The following is a 27,206-nucleotide window of genomic DNA, read 5'->3' on the forward strand; positions in this document are numbered from 1 at the left end:
TACCTCTGCCTTCAGCCTGCACGCCTGGCATCCTACCACCACATAGCCTTTTCCTTTATTCCCTAGCCACCAGATGTCGCTTTGATTCCAGTGGAAAGCTTTTCTTGAAGCAAAGCAGCTGTACCCTCAGCCAAAATCTTGCCAAGTTTGAACCCCATACAATTTAACAAGTATTTATTTAAAAGCTTAACTTGATCCCAGATGCTGCGAAGCCCTCTTAAAAGGCACAAGTGATCTTTCTCACTATCAAGTACCTAGGGAGACTAGATGCCAAAAAGCTGAAATGTTATGTGAGTCACTGCAAAAGATGGTGGAGGGGAGCATGGTCAAAATGATCGCCAAGGTCTACACTAGAGTGTCAGGCTCATCAGGAGTGGGTGCTTGCTGGAAACTTCCAGGTTGGATAAGGTGGATTTGGGTCTGTAGGGCAGGAATGGTAGGGCATTTCAGAAAACAGTGTGAACAAAATGACAAAGGAACAATATTGGCAAGTCATGTTCAAGGCACACACCTGAGAAGGAAGTCCCAAGTCACCAGGTTGGCCTTCAGAGCCAGTCAACTCTCCCCCTCTTCCAAACACCGTCTCCTGATCTAGTCAGGCACGTCTGGCCTATGTCTCTTGAGTCAGCCTTGCTTTCTTGTTTATCCTTCATGTCCCAGGATTATAGTCTGCAAGCCTAGGAAAAGGCGGTGACACTGACCACAATGGGAAACCAAGAGAGGGGATGGTTTCAGGGGAAGGTGAAGGAAACAACTCAATGAAGTTTAAGGGGACAATGGAATTTTCAAATGGGGGACCCAGTGTACACTTGTTGAACCAATGTTGGATATCTCCGGCTGTATGTTAGGCACGTGCCAGGCACAGCACAAACAGCAAAAGAAGACAGTTGATCCTCTGGTAGAAATAATAGATGCTGAACATGCTACCACTATTTGCAATATTAGAAAATAGCATATTCTGGATTAGAAGATTTAAATACCTAGATTTGATAATCATGGATACCAATCATATCCATGATAATCCATGGATTATTAGTCATGGATCCATGACTAATCAACAAGCACTCTACTGAAGGATGCTGTGAAGAAATAAAAGATGAACAAGATACCATCCCTGGAAGGAGCTTCCAATCCAGTGGAAGAAACAAGGCGACTTACACGCACATCCAGCAGACAAGATGGCATGCTTACCGAGTTTACCAGACAAGGCTTTTGAAAAGAGAAACCGACTCTAGCTAAGGGAAGCACCAAAGGAAACTGAGGAGCTTGGGGAATTGCCAGGAGGGCCAGAGAACCAGAGGGAGGTCTTGGCCTAGATACCACACCCCAAAATCACATCAGTGCCCCCACCCTAACCTTCAGTGGCCACAGGACATTGCCATTGGTACTGCTGCATCGGTACCCTAAATTTTGATCCTCTGGCCCTCTGCCAGAGTCTTACCTCCCCCTCATCACCTCATTCATTCCCAGACCAAAGTCTGGGCAGATGCACGGACTGGCAGACATGCCAATGTCGTGGACACAACGAAGGCTGCAAAAGTGAATGTCAGGAAACTTCACATGCTTCCCTGGGAGGTTGTCCTATCTCCCCTTAGACTCTTTTTTTGTTGTTGTTTGTTTGTTTGTTTTGTTGTTGTTGTTTTTCCCCCTTAGACTCTTAAGGTGGGATTCCTGAACCCTAGAAGGAGGGGTTAAAGCCTGGGAGGTGAAAGAGAATAGCAAATACCTACCACAGAAAGTATTCTAACTGTCCAGACTATTAGGAACAGCACATGGTAAGGTCTCAATTGTTCAGTTAAAAAACAAAACAAAACAAACATGGCTACTAATGACATAATCGGGGAACTATGGACTACTTAAAAAATGTGCAAAAAGTAGGTGCAGGGGCCTGTGGGTGGCTCAGGTGGTTAAGTGTCTGGCTCTTGATTTTGGCTCTGGTCATGATCTCGGGGTCTTGGGATAGGACCCTTTTTTAAAAATGGATGCAGAGAGCATCACAAGAGGGAGAAACACAGACCGTAAAATCATAGGGATGAAAGGTTTCAGGCCATCCCTCCAACCTTACTGCAGGAACCACTGCTACAACCAGATAAGAAATGGCCCGGGGAAGTTTCAGCATGGTTTGTAGGGTGACAATACAGATGCCATCTGCACCTATAAAAGTGAATCTCCCCTCCAGACTTATCTTTGACTCTTCCTTCTCATTTACTTAGATGAGCTATCAACGTCAGTTGATTGGCCCATTACAGGCATCTCTCCAACTTGTCCCCCTCCATTTCATCTTTGTGCCTAGATTCCCAAAGATGATCTTCCTGCCTTCCATTTATCCTTTCAAATTGTCCCCCTCATTGCTATAAAATTAACTTTCTTAAAACTGCTCTCACCAAGTTATTCACCAGCTCCCGCAACCGTAATGACTCCCAACTGCCCTGTGCATGAACTCTGAACTCCTCCTCTGCAGACACAAGCCAAGTGGGATCCACTAACTCAGAGATTCGCTACATTCATCAGTTGCTAACAGTGAAGAGATCTAGTCCACCGACTTCAAACTAGTATGAACCACTTGAAGTCTAGGACTCCACATGAGCAAAACCTGCATTTCTAACAATTCTCTCATGAATCTTCTCTTTTCTGCAGCGAGGCATACCACGTTGAGACAAGGAATTCTAGAAAGTATCAGCTTTCCAAGGAGTGTAGGAGTTCACATCTCTAGAGCTTCCAAATTTCCATGCGCTGTTGCTCAGCTCTCTGCTTTAGGTCTCTGCCTCACGGCTCATTACTTCCTTACCTACAACCTCCTCTCCCGTCCAGTAGCACATCTCTTTTCATCCCTCTTGCCTTCTGCCCCTTCTACACACCTCCTTTCCTTCTTTTCACTCAGTAATGATTTATCCTTCCTAACTCCAACAGCGGGCTCTATCCATCTTATTCTTGACCTAAAAAAAGAAAAATACCAAGATAGTTCAGCCAACCTCTAAGTCACCGGCAAGCTGAAGGTATAGACAGAGGAGAAAGGAGACTGATGAAGAAAAAGAAAAAGTAGAAGTAAGAAGCTGAGAAAGGGAGAAAGTGAACAGCGATATCATCGAGTGTTGACTATCCAGGATACTTTCTATACATCCTCAAAACAGCCCTGCAAGGCAGATATGGCCATCCTCAGTTTTCTAATAAGGAAACTGAGAGCTAAATGACTCACCTGAGGCCAAGCATCTATTAAGGGTCAGAGGCCACACTGCATCCCAGGCAAATTAGGCCCCCTGTCTTGCAAGGATAGCATATTACTTCAATACTTAAGAAAGAAAAAAATACTATAAAATGGAGACAAGGTGAGGCCTTACCAACAATTGCTTCAAGTGCTACTCAAAAGCAATACCGTCATTTTCAACATGAAAAAATGGAAGATTTTCTCTTATCCCGACGTGCCAACCACTTTACTTGACCGCGAGGAAACACACACGCGCACAGGCGTGCGTGCTCACATGTGCACGAAAAGTCCATGTTGCAATTCACAGCCTCATTTTTACACTTGTGTCCAGGTGACACCTGTCTCTTTTCAGTTTCGACCGGTGCTACCACCGGAACATCTCAAAGAGACTCTTTTCGGCTCATGCGTGCTCCTCCCCACCTTTTCCTCGCATCACTTTCATGTCAGCCCCTCCTTTTCTTTTCTTTCCCATCTCCTTCATTACCTACACATTTCTCTGACTTCAGGCGAGTGCCGCATCTAGCAGGTTCTCGGTGCGTATCTATTTTGGACTCCATACTTAGGTCACGTCAGCCCCCCCCACCCCCCCATCACCACCACGCTTTGTCTAGTCTTCCTCAAGTCAGGGCTCCCTCCCCACATCCAGTTCCCACTCTGAGCCCTTTCCATCGCCCCCGCCCTCCATCAGTCCTCCCTACTGCCTCATAAACTCCAATGGTCGTCCCCTCCACCTCTCATTCCTTTTCCCGCCTTTTTCCCCCCAAGGTTCCGAAGCGCGAGGACCTCATTGTCCTCCTCCCCCATCCTCCAACCTGCCCACCAGACGGCCTTGTTACCATGACGACAGAGCTACTCAAAGCTGAAGTCGAGGACCTGGTTGCCATGGCTTCCGCTTCTCCGCCTCCAGCCCCGCCCGCGCGCCCCGCAGCGCTGGCGCCTGCGCAGTCCGCCCCTCCAAGGGCCTCCGAGCCGGGGCGGGATGGGGCGGGGCTTCAGGCAAGAGGGAGGGAAGGAGGAGAAAGGGTAAGAAAGGGAGTGGAGCTGGCGCGTACGGTGGCCGAAGAGGGTCGCGCCGAGCCGGAGGCTGCAGGATGGTAGGCTGTGCGGAGAGGGAGGGGAGGGGGAACCGAGGGGCGTGGGCTGCACCTGCGGGGGTCCTCGGGGGCCGCCCTCTCTTCCTCCGGTCCTCGGAGGCCCCACGTACCCGGGCGGGGGGGCCAGCCGGCCTCGGAAGGAACAGCAGCTGGAAATGGCTTTAGGGAGAAGGGGCGGGGAGGAGGCGCGTTTGTGGGGCGAGAGGGGGCTGACTAGGGGCGGCGGGACCGTCCCGAGCCTGGCTGGGGGAGCGCGCGGGTGGCGGTCCGAGGGGTCCCGACCACTCACTCCCGCAGGGAGGTCCGCCCGAGGAAGAGGGGCGCCGGGGCCTGCCGGCGGCGGGGGGCGGCGGGTCACAAGACCCTCTGTTCGGGTGCAGCCCAGAGCAGAGGCTGTGTGGGAGGGGAGAGTTTCCGGGTCCGAGGAGTGGACGTCCTGCCTCGGTTTATCGCAGGTGGGAAAGCCAAATGGACGCGAGGTCTTGCTCTCCAGGACCCAGGCTTCGGATCCCCAGACCCCGTGCTCTTGGCTCTCCGTCCCCCACCCCATTCTCTTTCCGGAGCCCAGGCCTTCCGTCTTCCTGCTGGCTTCCCGCTTCCCCGCCCCCCAGTCTCAGACACGCAGGGCTCCCAAGCGCCCCTCTGCTGCCCTCCCGTCACGCTAGCAGCGTGTCCCCTTCCCCACCACCCCAAACCCTTGATTTCTGATCTAGCCTCCTAAGCAAGTACTGTGTCAAACACCCACGGATTCCAGCCGTGGTAATGTCCAGGGAGGAGCTAACTCCAGGATGTAGCCTGGACCCCCTGGAACTGAAAGCTGCGGGTGCACGGGGTAGTGACGGCTCCTCACTCCTCCCCACTCTACTCAGCGTGCACTTTGTTTCACAAAGCTTCGGGAACCACCCTGGGTGATGGTGTCCTTAACCAAGGAACTGAAAGGGAAATTGGTCACCTGGTATCTGAAGAGGAGTGGGGGCATAGCAAGAGGCACCCGAGAAGGAAAAAAAGAGAGGACTGTCAGTGGCCAGAGGCCTGGATGGTTGAGGAGAGGAGAGGGTGGAATCTACCCCTGGGCATATGACTAGCACTGGAGGGCAGTGTATTGGGGATATCCACAAGGGTGTATGGCCAGGATGGGGTGGAGAATTGAAGTAGCTTCTGGAGAGACAAAATCCTTCATTTCGGGATGGTGGTGGATAGAAGGACCACAGAAGAAAGCAGACATCTCTTTGACTTCATCTATGAGCTGCTTGTCACTGTGCTGGGCATTTGACTGACCTTTGGAAGGCAGAGGTAGGAAACAAGAGATGAAGGCATGATAATAGTGACACCTATTGTGTTCCAATGCTTACCATGTGACAGGCACAATTGCATATATCAACTCATTTAATCCCTCCAAACAGGTAGGTACTTATATTACATCCATTATACAGACCAGGAAACTGAGGCCCTGAGAGGTAAAATAATTGCCCAAGGCAAATTTCTCAACTCCTGGAGCCAGGAGGATTTGAACCCAAATGACAGACTCCAAAGCTCAGACATGCCCCCAGAAGTAAAGGCACCTGCTGGTGGGGATACTCAGAGTTGACCAGCAAGGGCTGATTTTTGAAGCCAGTGGGAGCTGTGAATGGACAGGGGTTAGCTGCACTTGTAGGACGCATGTATGACTGTGTTTATGGAGTAAACAAAACCAGGGAACAGAATCTCTGACCCTCAGCTCTGCCCCTGCCCCCTAGATGCGATTCATGCTGCTGTTCAGCCGGCAGGGAAAGCTGCGGCTGCAGAAATGGTACCTGGCCACATCAGACAAGGAGCGAAAGAAAATGGTCCGGGAGCTTATGCAGGTTGTTCTGGCTCGCAAGCCCAAGATGTGCAGCTTCCTGGAGTGGAGGGATCTCAAAGTCGTCTATAAGAGGTGATTTGCCGCCTACTTTCACAGCTATCTGGATCCTGCTTGGTGGGGGTCTGGCGGTGGTTCAAATGGCTGAGAAATAAGGTCAGGGAGAACAGGGAGCTAAGGACATCTGGAGGTCAGTGATGGACTCCAGCTTCCTTCAATTTCCAAACTTACCTTGAAGAAATTCTTTGTTTTGCTCCCCGTTTGTTTTGCTCATGCCTGACACCTACTTTACGCACATACCTCTGTCACCAAGGCCCTATCCTGTTCATCGTACGTGTCCCTTGCAGCCTCCCTCATTCGACAGTGATAGATCCTGCACCACCTTTCCCCAAACACACACACACGCACACGCACGCGCACACAGACACACCCTGTCCAGTTCCTTCTCTGAGCAGGTGGATTACTTGGCTCAGGTTTTTGCTGAGTCAAACTGAACAGGTCAGAGGGCAAAGGGAAAGAGCTTGTGTTAGCCTCCGTTTGTGAGAGTCACCAAGAGACGGAGTGAGTTGTTACTATTTGCATACCCTGGGGCCACCCCGCCTATGTCCAATGGACACCAGACCCTGCGCTGGGAATGAGGAATGGGAGGTTTGGGTGCAAGAAGCCTGGATCCTGAAGCAGATGCAGCAGCGCCTCCAGCTACCCCACGTGTGCCCCTGTCCTCAGATATGCCAGCCTCTACTTCTGCTGTGCCATTGAGGGCCAAGACAATGAGCTCATCACGCTGGAGCTGATCCACCGGTATGTGGAGCTCCTGGACAAATACTTCGGCAGTGTAAGTTTCCCCACCCACGCTGTTCGTACCCAGCAGTCCCCTCTTCCTACCAAACCCCGGGACCCTTCTAGTCTCTGCCTGGAAGATTTAGAAGAGGCAGAGTTGGAGTAGTGAGAACAGTAATTAATTCCCTTCTTTAAACCATAAGCCTATTAGCCATATCCCTTAATCAGCCCAGGGGAGGGGTGTGCACCAGAATCAGTCCATCTAGAGCTCAGCTCAGAAGTCTCAAAAGGACGAAGACCACATTCAGATTTTATCACTGGCTCCTGACTTGACTTTGCATTGGATTATTCTGGAGTGTTGGGGGGTTTTCTTGGTTTTTGTTTTTTAATCAGTGATGCCTGGGTCCCATGCCCAGCAATTCTGGGTTAACTGAACTGGGGTATAGCCTGGGCATTGATAGTCAGCTCAGATCTTAGATGGGGAAGAGTAATAACTCCATCACATATACCCCACTTAACAGTTTACAAAGTGCTTTCAGGTTCTTGTGTCTGCTCCTCGTTTAATACTGTGAGTAGGTGTTGTTATCTCAATTTTCAGATGAGAAAACAAACTCAGAAAAATGAAACGACATGTCCATCTAGCTGCGTAGTGGCAGAGCCCTGCTTGGAACTCAAGTCTTTCTGCCCAGGATCTAGAATCTCTTCCTTCCCTGCCCTGTAGTGCCCAGGGAGAGAGGCTAGCCTGGCCCCTATGGGAACAGTGTCACAGATTTTGGGGGGAAAAGCAGCAGGAACCACAGTCAAGGGTAGATTAGGGCAAGTAATATTCCATGTTCACAGAGAAAAAGGCAAGAGGAGAGAAGGAAAAGTCAAGGTACTAAGGCCTAGGGATTGGTGGTGGTGGCGGAGGGAGGGAGTTGATCATAGACCTGGGGCAAGAGCAGGAGGTGGGAGAAGTTGTCAAGAAGAACGTGGAGCCATGATAAGGAAAGAGGCAGGCGGCTAGGGTGCAGGTGGGATGCAAATGCCCCTTGACACTCAACTCTGCCTTCTCTCTGTCCTCCCAGGTGTGCGAACTGGACATCATCTTCAACTTTGAGAAGGCCTACTTCATCCTGGATGAGTTTCTGATGGGGGGTGATGTCCAGGACACCTCCAAGAAGAGTGTGCTGAAGGCCATCGAGCAGGCTGACCTGCTGCAGGAGGTACGGGCCCAGGACAGTGAGGAGGAGGAAGCATACCCTCCCTTCCCTGGACACCTTGCCTGCCACCCATGGCTGCCCCCTTCCAGCCGCCAAGGGGGCCCCCCTCCCTGTGGTGTCCCGCCCCCACGGCGCCCAGTTGGCCAGCTTGCCCTCAAGCACTGACTGCTCAGCATGGGAGGTCCTGGTGGCAGGTAGCCTGCCTGTGCCAGCTCTCCCTCCTTCCCCCAAGACCCAGGGTGTTCATCCCAGCCAAATCCTCTGTGTCCCATCCTTCTCTGGGCATTTAGGACTGCTCAGGGAATTGGAGAGGGGCACTTGAGAGATAATTCTTTTTTCCCTGGTGTCTCCCCCACCCCCTTTTTAAACACACAAGGACACGTACACTCAAAAGCCTCTGCTCCACAGAAGCAAAGGGCTGCGGGGGTTTGGGGGTTGGGGTTGAGGGTGCCTGGCTGTTGGTTCTCCTGCTATCCAACACCCCCGCCCTCACCCCATTACTGCCTGCCCCCTCTCTGCTGTGCCACTGCTGAGACTTGGTGCAGGGAGATGAGTCACCGGAATCTGCAATGACAAGCAAGCTGGCCTGAGCTGGCTCTGAGGAGGGGGAGAGATGGGGGCTCATCTCTGCAGAAGGAGAAAGGGCAGAATTGAACTTGCCACTTCACTGGTCCAACTTCCCCTTCACACACACACACACATACACATGCACACACACACAGTGCCTGGCACATACACCTACCCCTGTTACTAGAGCTCTGCTCAGACCCTAATGACTCATTTCTCTGCAGTATGGTTCACTTTCCCTCAGGGATTTGATGCCAATTTATTACTCCCTGCCCCCACTCTGAATACAAGGACCCGGCCATCTGGCACCTGGTACCCCCAATCTCCAGAAAGCAGGCTTCCCACCCCTCAGCCCCAGCTTCATTCCCTTTCCCCCTCAGAGACCAAGAATGAGCCCCCTGCTCCCCAAGCTTCTGGTTTTAGGTTTTCTGGGTGGTGGTGGACTCAACCAGAACCCCCTCCTTACCACAGTTGGCTCTAGAGGGTAGTCCCTGGAGACTGGGCAGCTCCCCTGAAGGGTCCCTAGCTGTTCTAACCTTGAGCTCACTTTGGCTTTTCTCTCCCCTCCCTGTGTCTCTCTGTACTACCCCCCCCCCCCCTCGTGTGACTGTCGTTGTCTTGCCCACATTCCTTGTCTGCCTGTCCTGGTGTCTCTGCGTCACTCTCTGTCCCTGCCTCAGGAGGATGAGTCGCCTCGCAGTGTGCTGGAGGAGATGGGTCTGGCATAGCCCCCCCCCCTCCCGCCTGGGCCTCGTGGAGCTGTGGGGAGCTGGTGGAGAGGCAGGGCATGAGTGCCCCTTTTCTTGGTGGGACCCAGCTGCCCCTCCTCTGCTGCCTCACCTTCTTTCGGAGTGAGCTGTGGGCTTGGGACCCTCAAACATTCCTTCCCTCCACCTGTATCTCCTCTTTCCCCTCTCCCCAATGAAGGTTTTAGGAGGTAGGAAAATGTGACCAAAATGGGGGTGCTATTTGGCTTTCATTCCCTGCCTTTGAAGAACTAATGTTACCTAAAACTTGTTCCCCTCCCTTCTAACTGTAAATATATAAATACGTCAGGTTAAAGGGAAAAGGTTTTCAGGGCTCTTCTCTTCTCCCTTGCCCCATAACCTACCTCCACCCTGCCCCAGTAGCCAGCCAGGGCAGCTTCTCTGCCTGGGGTGCAGGTGGGGGGGATTTCTGAGTACTGAGAGTCCTCATCTACCCTCTTCGTCCTCGGTCCTCGGCCGCAGTGGGGACTCTGTCCAGTGCCAGGGGAGGAACAACATGGTTAATTTTTTTCTAACCTTGCCACTTGAGGGAAGTGAGGGTTGGGGGAAGGGCAGGCTTTATGGGAGACTGTCCCTCCTTCACTCCATGTTCTGGGTGAGGCAGGAGCTAAGGGGTGGGGTGTGGGAAGCATCTGACTTTATTTCCTTTCTTCTGAAATAAAAGGAAAAGCATTTCTGGACTTTGCCTGCTTAGGTTCTGTGAAGGAATGAAAGGACCCTGGGATCAGCACTCATGGGAACACTGCCCATTTACCTCCTCCGAAATAGGATTGCCAGAGTTAGAGAAACACACACAACACACACATGCACACACACATATAGAGGACACCTCATTCAATTAGAATAATAATGAATATTTTTAGGATAAGGGTATCCTATACAAATAGATTCCTTGTTTATCAAAAGTGAAAATTTAACTGAGCTTCCTGTAATTTATTTGGCACCCCTATTCCAAAAGGATTTGTCAGTTCATTGCCTCTCTTGAACATGGTGCCTCCAGCTACCCAGCTGCCTTTGGCCAGGGTGAAACAGCTCCTGGGGACATGGTTTCACTCCTGGGAGGTTTCTTTGTGGAAGATTTCATTCAGCTGGTTTAGTTGTATTTGGAGAGAGAAACCAGGGGTTCAAGGGCATATCCAACCCTGTATGTTCACCAAAGTGTTTAGAAGTGGTGAAAAGCAGGGCGTCTCTGTAGCTGGAGGTTCCTCCTCCCTGTTGTAAAGTGCCCAGGACCAGGGAGTATAGGGGGCAGTTAAGGGAGGTGACAGGATGAGGTGGAACAGGGACTGTGAGGAGCCACCAGTACTAAGTGGCTGGAGGATCATGGATAGAACAGCTTTCTAAGTGTCCTGGAGCTGCCCCTCTCTGGGAACCAATGACTACCTCCACCACCTCCAAGCTAGAAGTGGAATTTAGGCTTTCTTAACAGGTACAGGCCATACTCTGCTCTTAAATACGGTTGAAAGTGGTTCCACCACCCTCGCTTTTGAACAGAAGGAGTTGGTTGTTGTGGCTGGCGCTTCCCTCACCGCCCCTTGGGAAGGACCACGGAGGCCCAAGGGGACGGGTGAATAACGGAGAACAAAGTCCTAATAAAATAGTCACTTTTATTTCTTAGCAAAACTATTTCCTCCGTGAGGGGTATTTACAACAGAGAAGGGAAAGAATAGGTAAATTCACAGCGATCTGGAGAGGGCGGAGAGGCTCCTGGGAGGCCCAAAGGGCGGGAGACAAACACTTCTTCACACAATTAACTGGAACAGCTTTTTCCGGTTTTGGACGGGGACGTCCCTAGAGGGACTAGGTAGGGACAGAGGCCCGTAGGGGGGGAGGGAATTCGCTCAAACCACCCGCCCGTCTGGGGTGGCCCCGGGGGCCTCCTCGAGGGAGTTTGGGGAGTTCGGGCTTCGAATCCAGGAAGCGGTCTGACAGGTCCCAGAGCAGCCCGGGGGCGGGGCGACCCAAGGGCGGGGGCGGGGCCGGGAGGCGGCCGGGGGCGGGGCAGGGGGAAGCATGCAAACATCGAGAGGGGAGGGGTGTAACACGGAGGGGGGTGGCAGCTCGCGCTGCTGCGGCGCGCGGGGGCGGGACCCGGGCAGGTCACGGGCGCCGGAGCAGCACGTGCTCGATATAATTCTCCAGCTCCTCCTGCTCCTGCATCCGGCGCTCCTCCGCCTCCGCCTCCTCCTGCGCGCGCCGCGCCTGGGCCTCCCGGCCTGGATAGTGATGCGAAGGCGGCAGGGCGTGGTGGTAGTGGCGGCGGCGCGAGGTGGCGGGCGGCTGCAGTGTCCGCGGCCGGATGTAGTTGGGAAAAGGGTGGTAGGGCCCGGGGGGAAACAGCTCGTCCTCCTGGCGATCCCAGGGTGGGAGCACCTCGTTCCAGTCGGGCAGCTCCTCCCGGCCGGGGGCGGGGGCAGGGGGCGGGGGCTGCGGGGAACGGACGTGGGTGGGGGCGGGGGCGGCCCGGGGGTGCGGCACGGGCTCGGGAGGGGCGTTCTTCTTCCGCTTCCGCTTCTCCTCCACCTCCTCGATGATGCTGACCACGTCGTCTGCGGGCAGGTGGAGTTTGGTGGACAGCTCGATGAGGCTGTCGATGGTCTGAGGGTCCATCTCTTCGTCGTCGTCCTCCTCCTCCCCGCCCTCCTCTGCCCCCTCAGCCTCCTTACGACGGTGGCCGGGCATCTCTTCCTGGGAGCGCTTGTCCTCGGCTCCGGCTTCTCCGTCCTCCTCCTCTGCGAACAGCAGCGCGTTCTGCCGCGCCCTCTCCGCCTCCTCCGCCTCTGCCTCCGCCTCCGCCGCCTCCTCATCCTCTTCCCCCACCCTCTCCGCCCCGCCGCGTCGCTCCTGCTCCGCCTCCGCATCCTCCCTCACGCTCTCTCGCTCCTCCTCCTTCTCCTGCAGCCCCCGACCCCCAAGGCCGCGCTGCCGGGCCCCGCCCTGCAGCAAATACTGGAGCAGCAGGTCGGAGGCGAGGTCCGCCAGCCGCTCTTCCTGCGCCGCGGCCTGCCGTGTGGCCTCCGCCTGCCGCCGCCCGGCCTCTACCTGCGCCAGCCCTTGCTGTAGAAGGCGTTCCCCCGCTTCAGAGCCGCCCAGGAGTGAGCTCTCCGGACGGCGCGCCTTGGGGAAAGGGGCACCCAGGCTTTGGTACGCCTTGGAGAGGGGTGCCAATGCCTCACCTAGATGTGTTTTGGGGGAAGACACTCCTTCCCCGAACTGGTGGGCTTCAGGAAGGGGCCCACTCTCGGGCATACGCGCCTGGAACTGCGGGGGAGCTGGGGGTGGCAGGGGCGCGCGCTCCGGGACGCGCGCCTGGAACTCTCCCCAGGAAGCGCGCCACACACGCTCCGGCCCGGGGCTCTCCAGGTTGACTCGGGTCAGCGTGTGCGTGCGTGTTTCCGTCTCTGCTGCCGCTGTCTCTTGCTGGCGCTTGGCGCTGCTCGGACTGAAATCTCGCAGTTCCTGGAGCAGGGAAGCTAGCGCCTCGAGCTCCTCGGAAGGGTCGCCAGCCTCGGGACCATTCTCCTGAGTCTGAGGGCGAGGCGGGGCCACAGGTGCCTGGGTCTCTGGCGCCGGGAGGCTGTGGGTCTGGCTGCGCACCGTCTCAGTCAGCAGAGCTTCTGCTGCTTCTTCCTTTGGCCCCTGCTGGGAGCCACCGGGCGCCGGAGGCGAGGCGGGGCGGTCAAGTGCCTGCAGCAGCACCGCGGCCAGCGCCCGGGGATCCACGCCCTGGAAAAGCTCTCCCTCATCCTGAGGCTCAGAATTTCGAGCCGTTCGGACCTCTGGGGCGCTAACATCCTTCGGCCCGGGCACTGAGTCCCCAGCTACCGGCTCTTTATGTTCAGAGCTGAGGGGAGGTGGCTGCGCCTCAGGGTGCCCTGGGGGCGCTGCTCCCAACCCCTTGATCAGTAGAAGGAAGCAGAAGAGGGTGGAAGCCGGCAACCTGAGCGATTTCATGACCAAAGGACTGCCGGAGACTGAAAAATAGAAGGGACCAAAGAAAGAGAGGGTTTCTGTAAGAATTTTCCGCTCTCTGTATCTATACCCCCTTCCCCCACCTTTAATCAGGAAATCCAGGGCTTCCCTCATCCCCCTAACCTTACCCAGAAGAGGGACGTTTAGGAGCAAAGGAGGAAGATGTTGTGCCGATCTCTGGAGTCGTGTAAACGGGAAAACGTCCGCAACCCGCGCTCCCCCCCCCAGTGCCTCCTCGCCCCCTTGCCTAAGCCATCTCACTGCCAGCGCCCACGTACTAAGCAGCTAAGATAAGGGGGGGAAATCTCTGCTCCCTCCCCACAGGACTCCCCGGATGGTGCGTGGGCGACTTCAGCAGCAAGAGAAAAGCGGCGACTCCCCCATTTACCAGGGACCCTTACCGGGGGCTCCCCGCTGTGTTTTTAACACCCCCATCCGGGAGGAGAGAGAACCCTCCCTCACGCCCACGGCTGCCGAGGGTTTGAGGGATGGACAGCGGAGTATTTACCAGCTGGTGTCACGAAGCGGGAGGTGGAGAAGAGGGTCGGGGCAGGGTGGGGACAGGGGAAGATCGGGACGCGTCCGCCTCGGCTCCGAGCAGTGGCTGGGATAGGAGCGACGGTCGAGTTCTGGCGTCCAGTAGGTTGGGCTCAGCTGGGTCCGCGCGGCTCTGGGCGACTCGCTCGCTCCGGCTTCAGCACGCTGGACAGCGCCCGCGCCGCTGCCGCCTTATAAAGGGGAGAGCGCAGGGTCACGTGGGCTTGCCCCGCCCCATTGACGTCAATGTTCATTCATGGGGAAGCGGGCGGGCGCCTCGAGGTGGGGGGCAGCCCGGTGATTGGAGAATGTGTTCCTCTCCCGGCCCGCGCCTGCGCGCCGGGAGCCTCGGCTGGAGGGGCGTGCGCTAGCCGAGCACCGGGGAAATGAATGAATGAATGAATGAATGAAATCGCTGAGGCGGGCGGGGCAGGGGGCTATGAATGAATGAAGGAGGGACGAGGAGAAACGGATGAATGAATGAATGGGAGAGTGAATGGAAGGGTGGATGCAGAGACGTTGCAAGGCGGGAGGGTGGGTTACAGAGCAACTTGCAGCTGCGGGAGCCCGCGTCGCTGAGCCGAATATGATGGGGGCACTCCCAGAGTCTGACTGGGCATCAGTAGGAGATCCATACTGGGGAGGGGGAGGATAAGGATTCCAAAGCCGAGGAAGGGGCTGGACTCCCCATTCCCCGACCGCACGCACGGTCCTGGGGAACACACCCAAGGACGGCGTGAACCCCAGAGAGGAGGGACTGATCTGCGCGCCTGCGGGCGCTGTTCGCGGACCTGCGGTGCGGGGTTCCGGCCCTGGGCCGGGGCAGATGGGTGAATCTTGCGGTTTTGGTAATCCCGTTGGAAAGGGTCCGAGTCGGAAGAAAGGGGAAAGGCTGAGGATGTGTATGCCTCTATGTCGTGTCTGTTCACAGTCGGTGCGTGTTTGGAGAAAAAGGTGTGTCTGTCCTTCTGTCCAGCTCACTGTAGCGTATGTTGGTGCCCCGGCTTGCTCCTTGTCAGCCCACCTCTCTGCACCTTCCTCCTGCTTCTTTCCCTCCCTCTGCTTCCCCCCAAAGGACGTTTGGAGGGCGAGAGCAGACCAGGTGGGGAGGGGGTTGCGCAGGTTGGGGGGGTGACTCAACTCCAGCTCTCTCCACTGCTTAAAGGGAAGGTTTGAACGCGTTGCGGAGGGGTGGGGGTGGGTGTGCAACGTCAGAGATAGCCCCTCTCTACCACCAGACCCCTTGTCCGTATCTCCTGCCAGAGGCGTTGGGGTTGGGGGCTTGGACAGCTGGGGGGGGGCGATGACGCACAGATTGCGCAAAGAGAATCCATCAGCGAGCCGGGTCCAGTGAAGGGAGACCAGCCCGTGGGCGGGGGTTGGGGGGAGGACGGAAATGGGGAGGGGGCAGGGGAGCAGCCACTGCAGGAATGAAGGGGAGGAGGGAGGCTGGAGGGGGCTGCGGTGCAGGCAGAGAGCTGTGCGGGGGCGTGGGCAGGGAAAGGGGGGAGTGACAATGACACATGCCAGACACACAAGAACTGCGGACACAGGGGTGCCTGTGGGCACACGCAGGGCACCCGCACCCTAAGATTCTGGAAACCGAGATAAGGGCTGTCTGTCAGGGGCGCAGGGACTCTTTCAGAGCCAGTCCTCAACCCCCTCCTCATCACTTCCTAGCACTGACCCTCCTTTGCTCTCTCTCTCTCTCTCTCTCTCTCTCTCTCACTGTCACACACACACACACACACACACACTCACTCACTCACTCACGTGCTTTCCCTCTATAGCCAGCAGTGGCTTCTCGGTTCCATCAGTGGCTCGACTTTCCCAGAAGAAAGCCCATCAGCTCTGCAGGGAAAGAGGTGGGGAGGAGTAGAGAGAGAGGAAAGAGAAGAGATGGGAACAGGAGAGGGAGGGAGGAAGGAAGAAATCTGGAACAGGTAGAAGGAACAGGCTAAAGGAGGAGGAAAAAAAAAAAAAAAACACAGCACTGAGAACCAAGGTGACTGTGGAAATAGCAAAGAAAGCAGAGAGAGGAGGGGGCAGCCAACCCCAAGGCTGTGCCTCTCCTGCCACCTTCAACACACACACAACTATCTAGGACCACTCCTTAACCTGGGGGTTCTTCTTATTCCTCTTTCCCCCTCCTCTTCTTTTCCCCTTTATCTTTCCAGCCTGGTTACAGTGAGCAGTAGGATGGGGAGGGGGTCACGTTACCTTCCCGAGGAGGATGAATCAGAGAGATGGCTCAGACATCTGGAGGGGGGAAGGGAAGCCATACAAGAGAGAAGGAAGAGAGGAGGGAAAGAGCCAAGGGGGGCAGACTGAGAGGCTGATGAGGTTCACAACTAAGTGTGAGATGAAGGGAGACAGGCACCTAGAAAAACGGTTTGTGTTCCTGTAGGCTTTTGTACATGCACGAGCACCTATGTGTGTATGTACATATATATGCATGTGCGTGTGTGCACATGTGCAGAGTTCAATGAAACATATGGGGGGGAGAAAGGGAACAGGAAGACCAAGTGTGTATTTAATCAGATAGAGTGGATGGGCATGATAGTGTTCCACTTTAAATATGAAATATTCTCTTGCAATCTGTGTGGCCATGTTTTTGCCTATTTCCAGATATCTTTGTATGAGTGTCTGGGGTTTCCGGTACTTCTGAGTGTCTATATACCTGTGTGGTTGGTAGACTTTGAGTGCATCCAGTCTGGGGATCTGCTGATGTCTGAAAAGTGAGCCTGGCTTGATGTGTCAATAGTGTGTGTGTGTGTGTGGGGGGGGTTGTACACACATGTGTCTTTGTGCATTTCTCTGGATCCTTCCATGCTTTTTGATTTCTGTTAGAAGTTATGTGCATGTCTCCATGTCTTTGATCTTGGCTGCCCCTCCCCCACATTCACTATCTCTAGATTGCTGTGCAGTAAAGCCACTCATCTGCAGCCCCCAAGTTCCAGTCCTTGCCCCCCTGTTTTCAGAGTGTTCCTCCTTCCATTCTTCCCGAACTCTTCACCCCTTGCTTCCTCCTCTCAGCCCAGAAGCTCAGGGGAGCTTCTCAGATGCTGACATCCCAAGAATCTCAGTCAGCATGGAGTGGGGGACAGGGGCACCAAGGTGGATCCCGAGGCACTCAGGGCAATAGGCTTGGTGATTCCACAATCTGGGTCATGTCCGCATGACTCTGAATCTCTGAGTCTGTTTCTGCCTCACTTTATCTCAGTTCCCTACCTGGGTCTGCTCATTCACACACACCCCACCTCCCAGAGATGTGCTGTGCCCTTCATACCCTGCTGCCTCTAGGGGTTTCTGGAACTGGGGACAGTTGCCTGAAATTGGTAGAGGAGGAAGATGGCAGGAAAGATAAAGAATGGAGAGCCAGAGCTGGAAAAGGCAATCCTGAGATGGAGACCTGGAGGGGATGCCTGATGTTTGCTCTGAGTTATTTGTATAAATCTTTCTCTCTGTCTTTGTTTCTGAATCTCTCATACTCTCCAAGAGGGCAGCAGGAAAAGATGGGGTCCAGTGGAGTAGTGATCCAAACTGAAGATTTGGAAAGCCAGGGGAGGGGGGAGAAAGAGCATTGTCTTTTCCCTGAGAAGCTTTGGAAGAGAAAAAGAGGGCAGGGACTTGGGGACCCCGCAGCTCACCGTCCCCCCATCTTTCCCTTCCCCCCACCGGTGACTCACCTCTGCAGCCTTTCATTGCGTCAGCCATTGGGGGACAGGCAGGGAGGGGGGCACTTTATGAGAGGGGCAGGGGTCTCCACTTTGACCTGAAAGAAGGTACTGATGGTCCCCCTGAAAATGGCCCAATTAAAAAGCATCATTGCCCTATCGCCTGCCCAGCCCAATTCAGTAGAGTGGGGAGGGGACTGAGGGGGGCTGGGGGCCACTGATGGGTCTGGGAATGATAAGTAATAATAAGAGGGCACTCACCCTGATTTTCAGTTCCGGGGTCCCATTCTCTCATGCCCCCACCCACTCCTGAGTGGGGGATGGGAGACCCAGCAAGCCGGGGGAGGGCAAAGCCGCAGAGATGAGTCACCAAGAGAATGAGAGAGAGAGAAAGAGACAGAGATGAGATGAGGGGAGACACAGAGATAGCTTCTGGAGAGATTGAGAAGGAAAACACACACGCCATGAAGGTGATAGCCACAAACTAACCAGAGAAAGCAAATTATGTACTTTCATAATCCTGAACCAGCCTCCTCCAGACCCACCTGTCACACACAAACATACTATTATTCAGAGTTACACTGATATTCTGAGACACACCCACTTACACAAACACAATATCACACCTAGCCTGGCAGTGTCATTCGGACACATGCTGAAGATGTGACCAGGGTAATGGAGATTTGCATTGAGAGCCCTCGTTCCTTTCACATGGGATGGTGGGAGGGGGTAAAAACCCTGAGGGAATGTGACTTCAAAAATCCAAGATGCGGTTTCAGGGACTCAAAGGCTACGCCTTGCACACACGACGATACACAGTTGTCCTACCTCCCCATCCACACATACAGAGTAACGTATCAAGCATCATCTTCATCAAAAAGCCCCTTGGAGTACCTGATTCTGGGGTACACCAGGCACGTTGTCCCGAATACATCCCACCCGGACACCCTGGGACTCGTACACACATGTACAGAAACGCAGACACACAAAGACGCCCATGGACACACTCACACGGACGGTAACCACCTTGCGCTGCCTCGCCTGCGTCCGTGCGTCCTGGCGCCCCCGCGTGTTACTTTTCGGAATCGCAGTCTCCGGCGCTCCGGAGCTTGGCTCCGGGGGCGGAGGGGGGGGGGGGGGGCGGTGCCCATGCTCCCTCCACCTCCTCCCCCTTCTGCGCGGTGCCCACCCAGGAATCCGGAAAGCGGGCGCGCTGGCTGAGAAAGCCCGAGAGTTGGGAGTTAGACGCCTGGATTGTGGGGCTGGGGGAGGCCGGTCCTGGATGCCAAGGGGAACTTGGGAGAGAAGCCCATAGAATTTGGGTAGCCCCAGACTCCCAGTTCCAGTGGAAAGCGAGACCCAGGCTTGTCAGGGCGCCGCGCAGCTGCCCGCCTCGCTTCTGAGCAACTGCTTCTTTCTGCCGCTTGGCTGGGGTGGGGGTGGGGGCGCGCAGCGGCCAGCAGCCCTCTCCAGCTCCAGGAAGTCATTAGCCCCATTGCCACAGGGCTTAGAGATCCTCTCTAATACAGGCTGCTGGGGAAGGGGGGGAGGATAATGCGTCTCATCCCTCCCCCACTGAGAAGTGAAACAGACACAGAGGGTGGGCTAAGGGTCCGTTTTATTGCAATACAGCCTCGGTTGAAGTGACAGGGAGGGTGGCAGCATGGCCAGGCGCCGAAGGCAGCCAAGCAAGGCAGTGCAGCACAGCAGCAAAACCGGAACTGGGGGAAGTGATGAAGCAGCCGCGGGCCTCTTTGCCCACCTTCTTTCACCTCCAGATGCCCTGCTCTGCCCATGTCTTCAATTCCATCCCCAGCGCCCCCTGTGCTTGCTGTCAACAAATCCCTACCAATTGTGCATCACCCAACAAGAAGTCCAAGCACTCATGGTCACAGAGTGGGTGCCTGGGGCTTGGGACACCTGAATTCTAGTCCCTGCCAGGCTCCCAGCTACTTTGAATGACTTGGGAGTCACTTTGATCTTTGCGAGCCTCTGTGTCCTCCCTCGGTGGTAAATGTGAGGATCCAGTGTAGGAGACAGCGCTGTGCAATTGCAGCTGTTACTACTTGCATTCAAATAGAAAACTGCCAAAGTCCAAGAAGCATAAAGGAACCAGAGAAAGGGAGGCACGTCCAAAAATATCTGGAGGTGGGGGTTCCAGTGGCGCTAGAAGGCAGCCTGGTTAGAACCGGAAGACAGCCCCATACTGGGCTGTGGGACCTGCCCACCCCACACCAAACTCTCCAGCCCGACCCCCCTGGTCCATGGCCTGGTTCAGGCCACTGGTCGGGGGCATGGGAAGGGGGCTTTAAAATAGCAACAGGGAACAAAGTTGGAGGAAACCCGTCCGAGGGAGCAGGCTTGGAAAAATGCGTTAGGGGAAGGTCAACAGGACATTATAATTCTAGTTCATTTACAGGTGCTCTCTCTCCCTATTGCACACAGGGCGGATGATGAAGGGGTCATGGGGAAGAGGAATGGAGAAGCAGACAAATGGGCCGTGAGGAGCTAAGTGTCTGGGAGGTCCAGGGAGGAGGATAGGAGCACAGAAAGGAGGGAGAGGATGCAGAGGCACGGGAGTCTGAGAGGGAGGCAAGGAGCGGAATGCAGAGCAAGCTCTGAGAGCTTGAGAAGGGAGGGAGGAAGAAAAGTAATACGTGTTGGGCAGCTGGGTGTAGCACATCCCTCTGCCCCCTTTCGCCCCTGAAGGGGCAGAAGGGAGAAGTCAGGAAGGCAGAGTTCACTGTTAGGCGAGGGTGGACCGACCAGGAAAGGCTCATGAGCCTGGGAAGGAACCCATTCTTTGCCCGGTTAGGGGGGGAAAGGTGGACAATAGCAACGCAAGGGCCTCCCCCAAACACAGCGGTTCGGATCAAGGCGTGGGCAGAAACACAGACGCAGGGTTTGGACGCGCTGGAGTCCAGATGGCAGACAGAAAGGTAGAGTAAACGTTTAGGGAGGGCGCTCCTCCGGGTCAGGGTAGGCTTCAGAGCCAGCAGCCAGCGCCGGGTGGAGGGGGCGGAGCTTGCAAACGGTGGAGGGCAGGGCTTGCTGGAGATCAGTCCAAGAGGGCAGATCTAAAGTGCTTCTTCTCTCCCCTCGGATAGGAGCGGCCCTAGTTGTCGGCCTGCAGAAGTCAGCCAGCTGCGACCATAACTGGGGCACTAGGAAAACCTGGCACATGACGTTGAGGCCGGCGAGACGCGGGGCCTAGCGGTGCAGGTGTCAGAAAGCTGGCTCTGCACCTGCGCGCCATCGCTGCCAAAGGCGTCGATGTGGAGGTAGCGCCACGTGCCGTCATCGCCCTGAGGATGGAGAAGGGCCGCGTGCACAGCGTGAGCACTTGCGGGTATGCGCGGCTGTCCACGTGCCACTCCAGGCCCTCAGCCGCCAGCAGGCGCAGGTTGCTCGGCCAGTCCTGGGTGATAGCCCCGTCCGGAAGCACGTCGCGCTGCGGGAAAGGAAGGCGAGAGCAGGAGGTGTGCCACGTCGCCACCAGCCTCCAACATGGCCTCGGTGGGCAGCGTCGAGAAGGTGCCCGAGGCCCACACGTCACCAGCCGCACACCCAGCCCAGCCAGTGGGGTTGAGATCTAAGGATGTCCTGCGGGGGTCAAGGGTGAGCACGGGGTGGACAGCAGGAGGCCTGGAGAGCCCAGTGCCTCTTGGCATCTTCACTCCCACATTAACATCCACGGGATCTCGGTAGGGCCCCCTCAGGAGGACCGATAGTGCCAGGCCAGGTGGTATGGGGTATGTGAAAGCCTGTGCCCACCCTCACCCCACCACACCCCGAGGGTAGCATGGAGGAACCAGGTGCAAGGCCTCAGAATATGTACCTGTTCCCCAAGGAGGGATGGGGTCAGAGCCAGGGAGCCAGAGACGGGGGGTGAGGGGGTGGGGGGTGGGGGTGAGATGTGTGCTGGGTCTCCGAGGGGAGTGGAAGGGAAGGGAAGAGATTAGTCGGTAGGATAGGGGAGACGCAGAGGAAGGAAAAAGGCTCAGGTTAGGATCTTTGGGTCCCTGGGGGAAGGCAGGATCCATAGAGGGGAGGCAGGGTAACGGTCCAGCCATCTGGAGTAAGGACTGAGGGTTTGACACCTCGGAGTCTGGGAGCTTTTTGACACCCCCTGGACAGAAGGGCCTGGATAAGGACTGGGAGTGCGGGGGCAGGGCTCACGGGCGCCCCCACTCGGCAGAGCCAGCAGAGATAGCAAGCCGGCGACTGGGTGAGGAGGGGAGGACGCCTGGCTCTCTGAGCTCCCCAGTCCTTCTCACCTGTTTGGGGATAAGGCGGTATTTCTCCAGCTCCCGGGGGCCCAGCTGGTCATCCTGGATGAGCTGTGCCACCTCGACCCCCGGGTGCTGTGGCTGGACTAGCTGGGAGCAGAAGCGCTGCAGCAGCTGCGCCACGCCCTTGCCATCGCGATCTGCGGACCCTGGCGGTTAGGGGCCCTCCGCCCCTGCCAGGGCTCTCGGCTCACAGGGCTTTCCTCTTCCCCCACGTTGAGCGCTCCGTCGTCACCACCCCGGGCGCCAGGCCAGACCCGGGCCTGCCCAGGGAGATATCCTCAGCACTCACGTCTCGAATTCCAGAGCCGGCAGAAAGACCATTCGTCATCTCGAGATGATCGAGATGATCGGGTTCGCCTGGCACCCGGTCCCGGAGCATCGCCACGCCCCCTTTCCTTGGCTCCACCCCAGGAGCTTGCTACTAGTCCCTAGTCCCTGCTACTAGTCTCCTTAACTCCGTCTAGACCCTGTCACCTGCTCACCGTGTCCGGGTGTTCTCCATGCTCAGCCTACTCAGAGGTCCTGACCCCACTCTTGCTCTCACCTCCGGTCTACCTTCTCTTGACTGCTCTCTTCTTTTTGCGCTCCTGCCCCCAGAAACTCCTCAAAGGAATCCTCAAATACAGAAGCTCTCACCAGCCCCTCCCTCCGCTCCTCGTTGTTCCGTGTGTCCTCCATCCTACTCAGTTGCCCAGGCCCCTGGATCCGCACGCCGGACTCTGGTTCTAAAGTGGACTGGCTCCTCTTTAGAGCCCTCTAGATGAGGAGGGCCTCTTCTCCTTCCTAAGATCTATACTCACCCAAACGTGGTTCCCCCTCTTTTCCCCTGGGCCCTGCCGGTTCACCACTCCTCCGTTGTGTGTGGCCAGCACCATGCTGGGATTGGGATCCGGAGCCAGCTGTGGTAGCGACTGGGAAGGTAGTTGAGGCCACCGTAGATGTTCCCTGAGATGGCCAGCACCTCCTCAAACTTCTGTTCTGTTTCTACCATGAAGTCCAACGGCTCAGCCTTAGCCTCAGGCCATGATCTGGACCTGGGGTTGGCCCTCCAGGACTTGGCCTTGGCCTCAGACCCTGACTTAACCCCCAAGGTCTCAGTCTCAACCTCAATCCCAGATTCGGATCTGGACTTGGCGGGATGTCTGAGTGTGACTCCACATCTGGATCAGCCTCTTTCTGGCTTAGGGACCTCTGAGCTGGCTGTGCCATAACTGGTTTCCAGCTTCATTACTCTGCAGAAAAGAGACAACCCGGTATTGTGGTTAGAGTCCCTGTTTCCACATGTGGCCCCTAAACACTCAGTCCCCCACAGCCCTTTCCTACACAAATACTCCTTCTCTTCTGCTCTCCACAGGGACCCTGGGAATACAGGGCCTCCAGCTCTGATCAGCTCCCAGAGCTCCCAATCCTACCCTGCTCTACCCAGAATACTCCTCAACAGTCACAACTCATGAACCCCATGAGCTCCTCAGAGACTTGCCTGAGATCTTTACCTCCAGTTGCCCCCAGGGACTCAGACAAGGGGCAGAAGGCCCTTGGAAGAGTTAAAAATTGAAAGACATCCCTACAGGGGATGTCTTAGGTGTCACTTTTCTAAGACCTCTGCAGGAACATGAGAAACCATCATCTCCACTCTCCTACAAAAGAGTTCCCTGGGAAAAACGGAGGGTTCAGTCCTTCCCCTTCCTACCACTACCAGTCACAATCCCAGGGCAAAGGGAGGGGGAGTAGACTCCAGATTCCCCTCATTGCCCCCCCCCAGTACCCTCTGACACATACATTCAAACATAAGCCAGAAGAGTAAACAGATGGACAGCTCCATTAGAAAATTTAAAGTCCTTCCTCCCAGGCTAATCAAACCTGCCTTTCTCTTACTCCTGCTGGATTTTGTTCCCTCCTTCTCCATAGGGAGACCCAGCTCCACCTGAGGGCTAGATGATCATTTGGGAAAGGTCTCTGTGGGAGCTCTTGCAAACAAAATGTCCACAAAGATCACCCATGCCCCTCTCTCCTATTTACCTTCCCTCCAGAGAGTCTCTCTGTTCTGTCTCTCCATCTATTCTTCTTTCTAATTTCTTCCTATAATTCTTGCCCTATCTTCTACTCAAGACTTTCTGTGTCCTTCCTATTCACATTTTTTGGGTCAACTCCTATGGATCTGGCACCCTTTGGCCTCCAGCCCTTCTGTTTTCCCTGCCAGAGGCAGGGTCAAGAGAAAACCCCCTCCTCATGTCCTAATGACTCCTCATTTCCAGACGTCTCTCCTCCAGACCAACCAAATCCACCAATTAAACCACTCTCTTCTTATTCAGCCAGTTATAATTTTCCCTTCACATAACCTACCTTAAGCCTCATTAACCAACATCCCAGGAAATAAATATACCAGCTACTATCTGGGGGATGATATTGGTTTGGTTGGATATTTGTTTTTGTTTTGTTAACAAGAACATCAGCTAGGTTTGGGAGAGGGGACGATCAATGACACCAATGAATTTAGGGATGGTTTTAGCTTCCATGCCACAAACACAGCCCACATAAACACGGTGTGCTTGCTATACAGACATGGCTTCAAAACAGAACTCCCATCTCCCTCTTTCTTTTCCACCTGATGCTGATGTCTAAGGCTCTCCCAGGTAATCCTTACCTGGACGAGGTAAGACAGCACCAGACCATCAGAGAGCAGGGAAGGACAGGCCCAGAGGATCTTAGAGATCACTAGAGACCATCAGATTCAAACCACTTCTTTCATGATGAGGAAACAGGCACCGAAGGAGGCTAAGATCTTGCCTAAGGTGACTCAGCTTGGACAGAGCCAGGCTAAAAGTTAAGTTATCCTGGCTCCAGATTCCTTGTGGCAGGGTCTGGGAATGATGGGTCTCAGAGATGAGCAAGTTGGCTTGTGGCTCCTATCTACATTTCTAGGCAATCTCACCAACTGATCACAGGACCCCCCAAAATACTAGCTGGTAGTTCTGTATAGACCCCAGCAATTCCCTGATGCCCCAAAAGGGGACAGAACATAAGCAACTTGTAGACAAGGACACATCCAACTAATTCAAGACGTTAGGCTTCAGTTACTGTCCTTTGCTTTCCAGATAGGGGAGACTGTTTCCAAAGGGTGTGTCTACATCTTAGATAAGATTGTAAGGGGGTCATAGGAAAGAAAGAAGAGCTTGCAAATTCATCTCTCCCATTTTCTTCCTGGGCACTCCTCCACACCTCTTCCATTTGTGGGTGGTGGGGGGGGGGGGTGCAGCTAGACAAAAGTTCTAAGTTCCTCAAATCCTGGGGATGGTGGGTGCTGGGAACAAAGCAGACTAGGGGTTCCAGGCCAAGCCAAAGCTGCTGGCTGGCCCTACAACCCTGGCTCCTCACTCCAACCTCTTCCTAACCTTCAGAACAGGGTCCTCCAACCTGGCTCCTTGAACTATCATTCCCATAAGGTGTCTAGGCAGAGGCAGCCCTGTGCCTCCAGGGCACTGTGGGAGATGTAGTTCAGGCATCTCCTGGACCCAGCTCCAAGAAGAGGGGCAGCGTTTCCCTTACCCTCCACATTCTCGCATCCTTGGTTCCATTCTTTCAATCTTATAAATATGAATGACCACTCTTGGGAGGGGATGATTATTGTCCTCGCTGGGCATGCTGGGAGCCCCCCACTCCACCTCCACCGCACCCCACACACCTGAAATATTGATGCCCTTGAGGTCGACAGCTTCTCGGAGCTGGAAGAGGGAGGAGAGGGAGCAGAGGGAGCATTGAGCGGAGAGGCGGAGACAAAGAGACAGCAGCTACACAAAGCGCCCAAAGAAGAGAGCCGAAAAGACAGGAAGGAGACAAAGGCGGACAGGGTGATGCTGGGCAGGAGAGGATGGGAGAGGGGAGTGGGAGGAGGCACGGACAGAAACACAGACATGACACCTCGTGACTCAGGACACAGCGGATGCCAAAAAAAAGTCCTAGCGCTGCACCCCTTCCCCAGGGAGACCAGAAATAGAAAGCAGCGACACATCCCCTTCTCCCCCGGTGTGCGATGGGGGGAAGGGGTCAAGGGGAGGAGAGAGCCAGAAAAAGAGTCTGGAAGAGAACAGAGACCTTGGAAACAGAGACAGGGGAAACAAGATGAAATGGGGCAGAGCCAGGGGATGCGAAAGATAGACGAAGGAGAGGTGGGGGAGTGCCCCAGAGCCACAGCCATGGATTAGGGGGCTGCACTGGAGAGTCTTCCCTCTTCACCTTTCCAGGAGTGGGGAGTGGGGGCGGCAAGCGGGAGGGAGATTCTGAAGGAAGCTGTCTACTTGGCAGGGGCCCCCCTGGGCGCCAGGCTCTGGGGACAGGTGGGAGCTCAATGGCGACGGGGTGGGGGAAGGATGACGGACGGGAAAGTGCCTCCGAACATCTAGGCAAAGTCCCTGTCCCCGTTATCTAGGTCACCGGACCGGAGGGGTTGGGCTCTAGGGGGCGCAGCGGCTGTCTTCCCCTGGGGGGGCGGTGGCCTTCTGCTGCCCCCATTCCGCAGAGGAGGAGCATGCCAGCCCCCAGCCCCCAGGCCCGCGGCCCCCTACCTCGCCGGAGCCGGAGCCTGGGGCGGGCCACGCGGACAGCGAACTGGGCCGGGAGAGGGGTCACTTCGGAGCCCCGAGGGTCGAGTTCGGGTGACGCGCGGGGACCGGAGCAGCCCCGACTCGGAGTCCGAGTGCGGCTGTGGGGTCTGCCGCGGCTCAGTCCCGCAAGCGAGCGCCCGCGGGGAGCTTCGGGGTCCCGGCGCTGCGGGCGCCTCCCGCTGCGTTGCTCTCCTGGGCCGGGGCGGCGGCTCCGAGGGGCGGAGACCCCAGCGACGCGGGGGAAACCCGGCCCGGATCTGGAGTGGACTCGGGGCGGCCTGGGGGCGGGCGGGGAGAGCGGGTTTGGGGGGGCATAGGGGCCCGGGGGCCTGCGCAGCTGAGTGGCCTCAAGTGGGGCCGACGAGACTCCGCCCCTTGTCCCGTCCGGGGAGCAGGACCGAGGGTGGGAGGTGCCTTGGGTTTTGGCGGAGGGGGTACTGCTGGCTAAGTTATCGCCCCCCGCCCCCCGCATCTCTAGCTCTGTCCCGGAACCTCCTCTCCTCCCCTTGCCGCACGGCTCCCCCCTCCTCCAGAGGTCACCCTCTTGACCTAATCGCGTTCCCCCCGACCTCCCGCTGCTAGATAAATCCGAGCGACTGGAAAGGGCACGCAAAGCCCCAGGGACCTGGTCGTAGAAACTGATGAGGAAATTGGAAACCCTTGCAGAAGAGG

At 55.8% G+C, this 27,206-nt stretch overlaps 3 protein-coding genes across 4 annotated transcripts; 1 reads left to right on the top strand and 2 right to left on the bottom strand.

Moving 5' to 3' along the window:
* Positions 1 to 4,138: 4,138 nt before the first annotated feature.
* Positions 4,139 to 10,135, top strand: AP1S1 (adaptor related protein complex 1 subunit sigma 1). Its single transcript, XM_072837315.1, has 5 exons — positions 4,139 to 4,299; positions 6,036 to 6,214; positions 6,866 to 6,974; positions 7,987 to 8,124; positions 9,369 to 10,135. The coding sequence occupies exons 1-5, from the start codon at positions 4,297 to 4,299 to the stop codon at positions 9,414 to 9,416; spliced, it is 477 nt and encodes a 158-aa protein (XP_072693416.1). The 5' UTR covers positions 4,139 to 4,296; the 3' UTR covers positions 9,417 to 10,135.
* A 907-nt stretch (positions 10,136 to 11,042) lies between these two features.
* Positions 11,043 to 14,150, bottom strand: VGF (VGF nerve growth factor inducible). 2 transcript variants are annotated; one of them, XM_072837313.1, is made up of 2 exons: positions 13,936 to 14,150; positions 11,043 to 13,429 (listed from the first exon to the last, which is right to left on the bottom strand). In XM_072837313.1, the coding sequence occupies exon 2, from the start codon at positions 13,407 to 13,409 to the stop codon at positions 11,556 to 11,558; it is 1,854 nt and encodes a 617-aa protein (XP_072693414.1). In that variant the 5' UTR covers positions 13,410 to 13,429; positions 13,936 to 14,150; the 3' UTR covers positions 11,043 to 11,555. The 2 variants fall into 2 exon arrangements, with proteins under 2 accessions (XP_072693414.1, XP_072693415.1); XM_072837314.1 differs by lacking the exon at positions 13,936 to 14,150 and adding an exon at positions 13,556 to 13,836.
* Positions 14,151 to 19,242: 5,092 nt separating this feature from the next.
* NAT16 (N-acetyltransferase 16 (putative)) lies at positions 19,243 to 23,161 on the bottom strand. The gene is given in 8 exon segments (XM_072837316.1): positions 19,243 to 20,868; positions 20,871 to 20,954; positions 20,957 to 21,092; positions 21,919 to 22,070; positions 22,340 to 22,361; positions 22,740 to 22,825; positions 22,828 to 23,011; positions 23,087 to 23,161. Coding segments are annotated over 8 exon segments (1,014 nt in total). The 3' UTR covers positions 19,243 to 20,593.
* Between the last annotated feature and the right edge of the window lie 4,045 nt (positions 23,162 to 27,206).

This window comes from Canis lupus, chromosome 8 (assembly GCF_048164855.1).
Source record: "Canis lupus baileyi chromosome 8, mCanLup2.hap1, whole genome shotgun sequence".
Classification (NCBI taxonomy): domain Eukaryota; kingdom Metazoa; phylum Chordata; class Mammalia; order Carnivora; family Canidae; genus Canis; species Canis lupus.